Genomic DNA, 11,937 nt, shown 5'->3' on the forward strand with positions numbered 1-11,937 from the left:
TCCAGTAATGTCCTGTTTGGCTTATAAATTTGTTCCAGTAAAGCCATATACTGTGTACAGTACGCCTCGAGTCTTCCTCTGAGTCTGTTCTGTTTACTAATATAGCATTTTTATTTTGCTTCTTTGACATGTGCGTTGTTTGAAAAGCAATGCTAATGCAGTTCACAGGGATGTTGAGTTTAACAGCTCCCCGTGCGAGCCGCGTGTACTGATGAGCTGGGTTTATTCTTTATTCCTGCCTTCCTCTCGGGACCCGGGTACTTGTCTAACCCAATAGACTGACAGTGAGCAGACGGACACTGCGGCTGATGGTGAGACCACTGCCACCGAGGTTTGTACAGTCGCCGGCCCCCGGCTATGGCAGGGGAGAGCCTTTGGCCTCGTCTCTTCCCAACCCTGGGCCATGGGGCTAAACCGCATGTCTGCTACGGCAGCTCAGGGTCCCTCCCTGCGCGTGTGTGCATGTGCCTGCCTGCAAGCGGGGCAGCTTTGCCAGGACTTTCCACTGCTCCCTGGATTCCTCCTACCCTCCCTATGGGTTCCTCTTAGTTTTGAGTTTGGTTTGGAAGCTGCAAGGGCTCTGCGTTGTGTGGTTAGTGGGACAGTGTGTGGCGGTGTCACCCACACCAGTGCTGCCCGCCTGGAGGGTTGTGCTGGCCATATCATGCCCTGGGGTTTTTTGTTTGCTTGTTCACTCTTATACTCTGAAGCCTGAGTGGGAGAGTGGGGAAAAGACAGTAAAAAACAGTTTTCAAATTGATTGAGTAGAGGTATTCTCATATTTTAAATATCTAGGGTTTTTCTTTAACGTAATTTCATATGGCATCTTCACATATTGCCACTACTGGCCCAGGTATTCTTTTCAGAGGAGAAATGTAAAATGTTTACATTTTTATAACTAATACTATATGTTTATCCTTGCACTGAGAAGCCTCATATCCACAACATGGTATATAGACTCTGCAGGCAAATTCTACCCTATGTGACTTCATTGAAGTGCATATAATGCTTTCATCATTAATATGGTTGCAGCTGCAAACATGAGCTGAATTTCGTCTGACATCTGCTAGAAGACAGAGTCTTACCACGAACGCTACTCTAGGTTTTCAGAAGGATCTCATTAATATTTGAGACTGTTAAAATTATCATCAAGGAAAAATTTTCTGTATGGCACGTCAGGACGATTCAGCTTTGGCTGTAAATAGAATAAATTTGAACTGAGTTGTAAAGTAATCAACAGATTTTCCCATGAGTCATTTGTCTAATTAGGACTATATGAAAAATTAATAATAAAATAGCAGCACGGGCATTAAAAGAATTCAAACGGTGCAACAACATAAAATCTGTTGAGATGACTCAGAAGTAAATAATGCTTTCAAGTGCTTCTTCCACTCCATAGCATCAGGCCTTGATCTCTGCAGAAAATAAAATATAATCATAAAATTGTGACAATTTAAATGTTTGGTTTATTGCTTAAAAATGCATGTTAATATCCCTAGTTGCCATATTTATTTAGAGGAGAAGATATTGCACATCTCAATTTTTCGTACTGATTTTCAAAATGTGTGGTATATCTGCCACCTGAAAATTGCACCTTTGGAAACAAGGCTGCTGGAGCAGTCCTAATGGCATTGCTTTTGGAAATGTGCACTGAAGTGGATGGGATGTGTGTGCCATTCCAGATGAAAGGTCCTGAAAGAATATATACAGGCTAAATATTAAATAAAGTTACAGAAATACAGAAAGGGACTATGGTTAGGGAACTAGCATTTTAAGCAAATAAAATATGCTTTCTTCTGTAGAAAGTATTGCAGGTTGTTTGAGTTTATGCAAAGCTTTGCTTGTGGTCCAGATTATGTCCTATGTGTAAATTCTGGGATTACAGAATTCCAAAGCATTTGCTGTTGCTGTCAGCTCTAGACTAGCCGTGACCTTGGTGAGAAGGTGCAATTGCTGCTCCATAAATAGAGATCCATGAATGTGGAGTGTAGCAGTATTTATAAAAGGAAGATGTTTAATACCCCTTTGATAATAAAAAACAAAATTGACAAGAGGAAATTTGCTTTGAGTTAGGAAAACTGTGCAAAGCTAGTGTGTCCACTCCTCCTCTTTAAACCCTTAATGAAGAGAAAAATGGGATTTTAACCTAGTGTGTGTACCTCTCACCAATGTTCATAAAGCCTTCATTCATACAAGTGGGTAAGGTGTTGTTTTCCAATCTTTCTCATGCTGGCAGTCGGATCAAGAGGAGGACGGAGATCTAAAGGCCCAGGTACAGAAACAAAAGGTCTAGAAGTTGCTCAGGTATCAATGTTGGAGGTGTTCACCTCTTTCAGCATGTTACTGTCAGTTCTCTGTGAAGAAATGTGTAGAAACAGCATTTTGTATCCTTTCAATACTGTGTCCCTTACCTTTCCCTTTCTTTTTCACTTCTTTCAGAATAGTCTGATTAAGCGAATACAGGGTGAAAATGTGTATGTCAAACATAGTAATCTTATGTTAGAGGTTGGTATTGGTATATACCAGTGCATGTACATGTGTGTTAGTTTTAGTGGTAAACTGTGGATCTGCACTATGATGCATGAACTGTGTACTCCCACCTGCTAATAGATTATTTTTTCTCTCAGATTATGGTGACTCCTCTAACTTGTACTCTCAATATCGATATATGCGTGTGCGTATATGTGTGTGCCTCCACGCGCATATGTATGTTTGTTTGGAGCCTCTTTATCAGGTGCAAATTATAGCAATATGGATAGGCTCTTTAAGAGTGTACTTAGACTCACTTGTACGAGATATGCTATGCTGTTCTCTTTCAAAATGCCACATTTTCACAGAGTGTTGTGTCAGTGCTGTGCTCCCCGGCTCCCTGAGCTGTTACTTCCCTCTATACTAACCAAGTTGTGTGTTTTGGCTCTGAAGTTTGGTTGGCTTAGGATGTATCACAAACTGCTCTATTCTTTTAAAACTGTCTAGGATCTAGATAAAACCCAGGAAGATCTGATGAAACATCAGACCAATATAAGCGAGTTGAAACGCACCTTCTTGGAAACCTCCACAGAAACGACTGTGTCTAATGAGTGGGAGAAGAGGCTTTCCACATCTCCCGTTCGGCTTGCAGCAAGGCAGGAGGATGCTCCTATGATTGAACCACTAGTGCCTGAAGAGGTCAGCGTGAGCTGAAAGGCTTCATTGTGTATTTGTCTATGCATTTTTACTTATAGCAGCTCTCAATAGATTAGAGGCCATAGTTAGAGGCCAATCTCTGCTTGCAGGCACTCCCTTTTCTCAGGATGCAGGCTCTAGCAGCAAAGACAGGAGGAAGAGCAGATATCATAAATATATACATATATAAATATATGTGTATAGAGAGAATTAAACTCACTGGAAGCCATGTGGCAGAACTGGGTCTCTTTGAGGGTGCAAAATACAAGCAGGTTCGGTGAGCTTGAGGAAGTCCAGCCATGCGTGAAAGAAACCATGAAAGTGATGGAGAGAAAATTTAAACAATGGTGACTAGTTGGGAGCAGCAGTGTAGTGAGACAAGTGGGGGCCATGGTGCCAAGTTTGGAAAGAAAATACAAAACAAAAGGCAGAACTTTCAGTCTCTGAAGACAGGGAAGAAATAATGATGATAATTAGACTTTCTTGGCCAGTTCCATAAAGGACCTGATGGTTGCTGCAGTCTGCTGGATACTGTCATTGAATGTAGATTGCTAAATATCTGCATTTTCATGCAGTGTGCGTGTGAAAAATCTTGCTTACTGTGCAGTCTCAAAGTGCTTGCAAGAAACTTGCCAGTTTAAAAGCTGGTGTTTACTTGACCTGTAGGTAGATAAGGAAATGTAGGGGTAACAAGGCAACATTTGTCTTGCAATAAAATACAGAGTACAGTGTCTTGGCTTAAGTTCAATGGAGCAAAAAGAAATAAGCTTGTGTGGTCTGCCTGGAAGTTATTTTTTTTTTTTTATTCTATTATGAATGGATATCTGGTTTCTGTCTCACAAGCATTATTTTTATGGGTGCCTCTTGGTTTTAGCACTGAAGATGGTCATGAGATTGGTTACAGCACTGACGTAATGTTGTAAGGAACTCAGTAAAAATTGTCTGGAAAGTGTAAATTGAAAGTTTTCTGCTTTCTCACATCAGAGGTTGGTGTTGCAAACCCACAACTCTGGGGAAGGGCATCCCTGGAGGCATGTAGGTAGCAAGTGTCAGCTTCTCCTCATAGGGAAAAGGATTTTGCCATGGAGAGGGCTCTCACCTTCTCTCCCACATTATACTAGGCTGATGTATTAGTGTGGCCTTCACACTGGATTAAAATACCTAAAAAAGCAGGCTCAGTGTTCAAAGCGTCCCTATTGAGGGGAGCACAGAGGAGTTTTAGTGTTGCTCCTGCTGACTTGTTCAAGAATCATAACTTACCCTACAAACAGGTTGGTTTGATTGTAATTGAAAATAAAGGTTTATCCTTCTAAAAAGTAAAATTGTAAGCACAATGAACAGGATGCATTTATCATAATAAAAATGTGAGGAACTGTTGGAAAGGGTGACTAACTGAACCTGAATCAGAGGATTGCAGGAGAAGCAAACTTAGCACCACCCTGTTTGTTTAATATCTTTATTATTTTAGGAATTTAATTAAAAGTTTTAATTAAAACACACAAGAAGTAGAAAAGTAGGAAAAGGGCAAGAATTACCTGGTGTATCTTCTCTTGCTAGTAGAAGACAACTTGCTCAAAAGCAACGTCCAGTTACTTAGATGCATGTATATCTTACATGCATCTAAGTAATCTACATCTGTTTCACAGAACCTCATCCAAATGAAGCTATTTCTGTGGAAAATTAAGAGCAGACTTGACCTATCAGAGCCTAACTCTGAAGTGATTTCTGCTGTAGGTAACACCTTGCCATTCCTTTGGTCCCAGTAAGTGAGATGGTTTCTGTTCACATGTACTGATGAGAGGGGATTTTTTTTAGGAAAAAGCTGAAGCCATCCATAGGTCAAAATCGGCACCTTGATGTCTACTAAGAAACACAGAGACTGTCAAGATAATGTAGTGTCTTCTGCTAGTCAAAGAAGTTACACATGTCATTTAGCATATCCACTTTAAAAATGTATTCAGTGCTGTTACCTGTAGCTTCTTCTTATAATAAAACAAGAACAGAAGAGAAAGTATCTTTTCAAAATGTGATCTTCAAGCATGTGACACCTGAGTGGTCAGTGTGACTTTAAGCCTGTCTAATCACCACTTGGTTTCTTAGAACAGATGGGGAAATACTTTGGTTTTCCTTAGTGATGAAAAACATAGTTTTAAATATCTTCCATGATGGTGGCCAGATAGCTGTAGAACATGAAAGCCATCATATTCACAAAGTCCTTGACAATGTTTAATCTGACCTGGTTTGGATGAAACCAACACTACTAATAAAGGAGTTGTGCATCTCCTTGCAGTCAGGGAGTTGAGCCATTTACAACTTTCTAGTTTCATATTTCTCCTTAAACTTCTATCTTTCCTCTTGAGTACATGTACATTTTATCATGCCAGTTCATAGGACTTCCATTGGCATATTTATTGAGTACAGTAGTTACTGAAGTCACTAGAAAGGGTTTGGCAAGAAATCCATTTAGCTCTGCAGGGGCATACTTTCTCTGGCCAAATGACAACTGTAGCCAGCCCAGAAGGTGGGCTCCAAAGCCTTGGGAAATTGAGTCATACCAGCATTTAAAATTTTCCCAGTTGTCCAAGATAGAGAGATTCTTTTGCTATTCTCACAGCACTGGGAAAGCGCTGATGGGACAAAAATTAGGAGATTTCGGTGTCACACTACAGGATAATAGAACAACAGTTAGCTCCCTCTGTAGGAAAAGTGCTCCTAAGACTTCCAATACCAGCAGGGAAAAAGGGAGAGCTGAAATCTTAGCTGGGCATGCCTTCTGCCTGCTTTAGCAGAGAGGGCTGCAAACTCAGGAGAGAGCCTTGCCCAGAATGAAGGTGGAGGGGGCTGTTCTGGTCTGTCAGTGGAATCTGTGTAAGCTGGCACCAGTCCCAGTTAAATGAATAACATGAAACAAAACAAATGTGGTGCATCCACACCTGGATGTTACTCAGTTTAGTGGGTTTTGTGCTACACTTCTGCATACCATTTGTATACTCATGTCTCCTTTGCATTCATCATAGAGAGACACTGATTTCACTTCCTATTGGAAACCTCTGTGCTGTAAAATTATTCTCTTTAGTTCTGTTTCTTAATTTTCCATGTGATTAATAATTTGTAGAGTAGAGAAGTATGAGCTACTGTAAAGTATAGTGGACTTTATACCCTCCATTTACTGAAATCATTTATTCCCCTGACATTAGACCAAAGAAGAAACAGAAAAATCAGAAAAACTCATATTTTTGCAGAAGGGAGGTACTACATTCCTTGAAATGCAGGTAAAAACCAACAATACTTCATTGAAATGCAGTCAGAAAGGATGGCAATGCTATATTATTTTATTATCTTTTTTCCTTTCCAAGCCCTCCCTTTTCATATTTTTTTTAATTATTATTATTTCATAAGCTTCAGACAGAGATATAATCTGGAGACCAAATTCTGAGAAATGGGTCCTCTCCAGAGCTTATGGCTTCCTAATGGAGATTGATTTCTCTGCTAGTTAGAAATTTACTTGCACGGTGCTGTTTGGATGTTGTTTGCAGTTTGCATGCATTGAGCAATAAACCTCACTGAGAACGTTATGGTGAATGGGGCACTTTTGTCACAAGAATGAGTTTCCTTTATATTGTCAAGTGAATTTAGATTATGCTGAGTGATGGTGAACTTTATATTTTTATTGGTTTTTCTATTAGCCAAGTGTGATAGAGAAGAAGCTGCAGGAAGGAGAATCTGCTGGCACTTTGGTTACTTCTCATCAAATCATTATCCAGAAAAGTATCCCATCATCCCTAGAGGTTATTTTTAATTCATTCGATTTTAAACTGCATCATTTGCTTACTTAAATACAGAAGTTATGGTCCTAAAGTCAAATAACTGGATGCTGATTGCATAGGCAAAGCAAATCACATATCACATTTGCATGAGGAGGAAAAAAGATGCTGCAATTATGTTTCATTCAGAATTTTTAGTAGTATGCTTAGTTTATACAGTTTGCTGTGTTGTGCTTCTCCATTTAGACAGTCCTGAAGGGCGTTGATGTTTTGCATGTTCTTCTGAGAAAACAAGGAAATTCAGGGCAAGCTACATACAAAAGCATACAATTCTAAAATGTCATCAACAGCATGTTTGTAACAGCTGGGGTACAGTTGAATGGGCTTATTTGCCCTATTTTTGTAATTTGTTTTTGACTGTAGCTTTGTGAACCACTGCAGTATGTGACTTTTAACCCCGGCTTGATTCCAATTACCATTATAATTATGCACTGACATGCTATTTTGCTTCAAACAAATACAGAAATAGTGTGGGAAAAGTAATATTTTTGGGTCCATGTTGCATGGACCTCTGAAGAGAGAGAATATGCAAAGAAATCATATTTTACCTAAGGTGATTCTGTTTATTTGCTTGATAACTGGTCTAAGAGGTACAATGCTTAAAGTTACTATATGCTTTCAGAAGAAGCAACATGATTTCTTAAAAGTCTTCATAATTTAGTGCTCCTGAAGTACAGATAAACCTGCAGGTATTCTAATTTAGCTTTTATATCTCAAATATAGGGCACTGAGGATTGGGTTATTATAGACAAAATACCCTCTGAGGTAGTTGATGGTGAATCGGAAAAAAATCTGGCATACAAAGTAGTGACTGTGAGCGGTAAAACTGCCTTTCCACCTCAGATATTAAAATCCAGTACCGTTCTAATGCAGAGCTTTGAGGACTTGGAAAGTGAAATACAATCCAATGAGGAGAATAAGCAGAAAATGTTCACCCTAGGAAAGTCCTATGATACCGTATCTGGGAAAATTGTAACCATGACAAGTAAAGCTAAAGAGGGCGAGAAAGCAGTACAGCCTTCAGTAGAAACTTTGCAAAAAATGGAAAGCAAAGAGCAAGAATCTGTGAAAATTGTTCCAATAGTGACCAAGTATGAAATCCTCAAGCCTGTCACTGATGAGAATGCCAGGCGGGGATCCGACATGCAGAGCACGAGAAGAAAACTGTCTGACTCTCTGACACCCATAAAGGAAGCAGAATCTCAGTTGCAAAGTCCTGAAGAGGAGAGTTTGAAAAAGACACTAAGGATGGACCAGGATTTGCAGTTACTTGGTACACTGGAAAGCTTACAGCTTGGCAAAGCAGAAAAGCATCTTGGCGAAGAAGCTGTAAAAGCAGGGGCGTTTGCCCGGACAGATAAGAGCCTGTCTGAGTGGAGATATTCCAGAGAACAGCCAATTACCATTGCTACTGCTCACTATGTTACTGAGTCGTCTGCATCAAAAGTAGTGGTAACAAGTGGCTTTGACTTTATGCCACGACTTAAAGATAAAAGCATGACTTCTTTTAGGCAATCCCTTCACACCACCCTAGCTTTCAGTTTTCTTGCTGCCTGGCTTTATGTTGACAGCAGCCAACCCAGCTTATTTTTTTTCTCTCATACTTTGAATCCGTCTCACAGTTTGAAGCAGACGTTATATAAGGCTTTCAGCCTTTCTGGTTTATGTACTGAAATTCAGTATTGCTGCTGTGGCTTGTTAATAAAAGGAAAAAAAAGAAAAGGTTTGCTTGAACCAGCAAAACGCCAATGCTAACAACTACGCTTTGTAACTATTGCTTACTACAGCCATTATGAATTCGCTCTGATTTATTTTCCCATTCTTTTCCTGTTTCCAACCTCTCCGTGTCCCTGCAACCTTCTCTCCTTTTCCTCCGTTTCTGCCTCTGGTTTTGGCAATTAATATGTCTGTGCATATGGGTCTGCCTTTTTTCTATGTATGACTCTACATTTCTTTGTCTGTTTAGACTAAACAGTCCACCAGTGAAAAAACCTTGGATGGTTCAGATATCTTCACTTTAATAGAGTCCGCCAGAAAACCGACTGAGTTCATAGGAGGGGTTACTTCTACTTCCCATAGCTGGGCTCAGGTGGCTGCTTGATTCCCTCCATCGATGTCATAACCACACACCAATTACTTTTGCTTTTGTATTGTTCCGTGGGTTTGTGCACAATATGGAACTGTATAACTAATGCATGTATTCATGTGTGTTTTCCTTTGTTACAATGGACCAACAAAGAAACTTCACTGAAAAGGGGGGGAAGCAACAACCAGGTTTTCTTTCATTTCATTTTGTTTTGGTCATTTTGCAAGGTGCTGTATTTTGCCTTTGTAAAACTCACACAAATATACCAATGAGAAGAACACCAACATTGAAATTTCTCTTCACTTTAAAAAATTTTGATTCTTGTTTTGTTTTCCATTTCTGCTATACTGGTAACATCCTGAGAATGAAAATCCACACAATTTGGGAGAAATAACTTGGCAAAATATAATGCCCATTTTTTTTTAATTTATGTTCACAGTACATTAAGCTTGGGAGCTACTGCATATAGTGTTGTCTGCTTCTGATGCTGAGGGTTTTTTCCTCCTTTCTTACAGAGAATAGAGACGACGACGTCTCAGGAGATAACTTCCAGTGACATGAAGCAAGCACTTCAGCCGGATCAGGATACAGTGCAGAAGGTTGTACAGGAGACTGTAGTTGTCAAGGAGAGACATGGGATGGAGGTGCATGCAGGCGGGGATCCTGCTAAAGTGGCCGGACTTGCGCTGGATGCCCAGGCCGAGGCAGCGTCGGCGGTGGCTGCTGCCGTGAAAGGGAAGGAGGGCTCTGCTGGGACTGAGGGGGCCAAGGAGGAAAAAAGGGAGGAGGCTGGGAAAGCCCTAACCAAACAGGAAGGAGTCGCTGCCGCCGCTTCGTGTGAGCAGGCGGAGGAGCACAGAACAACAGTCCAACTTTCAGAGTCTTTGGAAAGAAAACCTCATTTTGAGGTAACTTGTTAAATTGGTCATGTCTGTGCTGAATTGTGAACATAGGCAATAGTGGGCTAAGTTAATTCCTGTCATTAAAAGTAAACTGTGCCCGGCTTCTATGATCCTACTTTTACAGCAAGCGGTTTTTTCTCCTCTTATTTCCTCCTTGCATGTCATCTGCAAGGCTTGCTGCTGGTTTCCATCATTAGCAAAATGCCATGCATGTTTTACCTGAAACTGCTTTTTCTGCTACAGAGAAATACCAAATTTCATGGCATTTTATGCAACAGATAACAAGATCATCTGGCATTCTCTTTGGGAAAGTCCATCGAGGTTGGAAAGTTCACATGTCCTCAAAGACAGGAAATAGATTGTTTTTTCCATCCTTGGTGCAGTTATAAATAAGCATACTGTGTCTTAAACAGACCAGGTTCCTTATCTTAATCCCATTAGTAGAATTTCAAGACCCGTTTTGTGCAGGGTTTTTTCCCAAGAGATGAAAAGACTAAGCCTGTGCAGAATTCATTCTCTTGTCATTTTAAGAAAACGTAGAATCACAGATTCGCAGAACAACTGAGTCTGGAAGGGCCCTCTGGAGGTCATCTGCTCCAGTCCCTTGATCAGGCAGGGACATCCAGAGTGAGTTGCTGCCCAGGACCATGTCCAGAGAGCTTCTTCAGATTATCTTCAAGGAAGGGCACTCCACAATATCTTTGCGCAACTTGTGCCAGTGTTCAGTCACTCTCACAGTGAAAAAGTGTTTCTTGACATTCATAAGAAATCTCCTGTTTTTCAAGTTGTGACCATTGCCTCTTGTAGTATTTAGGACATTTTGGCCTTTGTTTTCATAAAATCCAGGGAACTGCTAAATGTTGCCAGCATTATATACATGAATGTACCACTGTAATTAAGAGAATTTCCTCCTTTTTTTTTTTTTTTTCAATGCAGAGCACTTTTTAGTTATTCTTTCTTTGCACCAAACAAAAAAAATTGTTGTGAGAAATCCATAAGCTTTGCTAAATGTTCCAATTCCTTCTTTTTTGTTCACGCAGTCACCAGTTGTGAAGACTGAGACTATAAGTTTCAGCAGTGTTCCCGCTGGTGGGGAAACCCTTGAAATTTCAACAAAGGAAGTGCCAGTAGTCCATACAGAAACAAAAACCATTACATATGAGTCTTCTCAGGTAAGAAATTCTGCAAAAGACATGGTCTAATTAAATGTGCCTTTAAGGAACCCATTTCTTCACCCATCTTTGGGTGTGTGCTTTAGTGTAAACTTTTCTAAGTTGTTCAAGTATTAAATATTAGCATGAGGAGGATGTACATAAGAATAACTTACCTGGGGGTCACTCTCACATCCTGGTGTAGGGCCTTTCGAGAACATTGATGAAATTGCAGATTTAAAAGTGCCATCTTCTCACCTATGCTTCCAGAGGGGAGGAACAGCCTCCAGACACACAGAGAAACAATGACACATGGTCACCCTAATAGCAGTTGTCCCGTACCATAAGATACTCACTTTATGAAGAATTGTAGAAATAGGGATGTTTGACAGTGCAGTTCTTGCCTCCCTGTGCTCAGGAGCATTTTTTTCAGTGACTAGTTTTCTCTTCTGGTTTCTAGGTGGATTGCGGTGCTGACTCTGAACCAGGTGTATTGATGAGTGCACAAACTATCACATCTGAAACCACCAGCACTACAACTACTACACATATCACCAAAGTGAGTCCTCAGAAAACAAGGAGCTCCTTTTTCACCAGGGTGTATGCTATCATAGCTTTGGTTCTATGATTTATTTCAGAAAGGGAACACATTCTGATACTTTCTTGACAAAATGTTGTAAATTTACCATAAATACTTGTCTTCATTCACTTGTCTTTGGCTATTCTGAGTTGATTAACGCATCATCCAATGACTTGACATGAATCCTAAACCCATCTATGCAAGCACAAAACCTTGCTGTACAGAGATA

At 40.2% G+C, this 11,937-nt stretch overlaps 1 protein-coding gene across 17 annotated transcripts in view; it reads left to right on the forward strand.

Moving 5' to 3' along the window:
- Positions 1–11,937, forward strand: part of EPB41L3 (erythrocyte membrane protein band 4.1 like 3) — a 134,341-nt gene that overhangs the window by 118,909 nt on the left and 3,495 nt on the right. For 5 of the 17 annotated variants that reach the window (XM_083880241.1, XM_083880242.1, XM_083880232.1 and 2 more), the window contains exons 13-23: positions 278–331; positions 2,237–2,272; positions 2,440–2,505; positions 2,977–3,168; positions 6,363–6,437; positions 6,852–6,953; positions 7,713–8,441; positions 8,956–9,078; positions 9,591–9,983; positions 11,018–11,149; positions 11,589–11,687. In XM_083880241.1, coding sequence (XP_083736367.1) covers positions 278–331; positions 2,237–2,272; positions 2,440–2,505; positions 2,977–3,168; positions 6,363–6,437; positions 6,852–6,953; positions 7,713–8,441; positions 8,956–9,078; positions 9,591–9,983; positions 11,018–11,149; positions 11,589–11,687 — 2,001 coding nt within the window. The remainder of the gene's footprint in view (positions 1–277; positions 332–2,236; positions 2,273–2,439; positions 2,506–2,976; positions 3,169–6,362; positions 6,438–6,851; positions 6,954–7,712; positions 8,442–8,955; positions 9,079–9,590; positions 9,984–11,017; positions 11,150–11,588; positions 11,688–11,937) is intronic. The other 12 variants (XM_083880244.1, XM_083880246.1, XM_083880237.1 and 9 more) reach the window with 10 other exon arrangements.

The sequence above is a fragment of the Zosterops lateralis genome, assembly GCF_965231275.1.
Source record: "Zosterops lateralis genome assembly, chromosome: 1".
Taxonomy (NCBI): Eukaryota; Metazoa; Chordata; class Aves; order Passeriformes; family Zosteropidae; genus Zosterops; species Zosterops lateralis.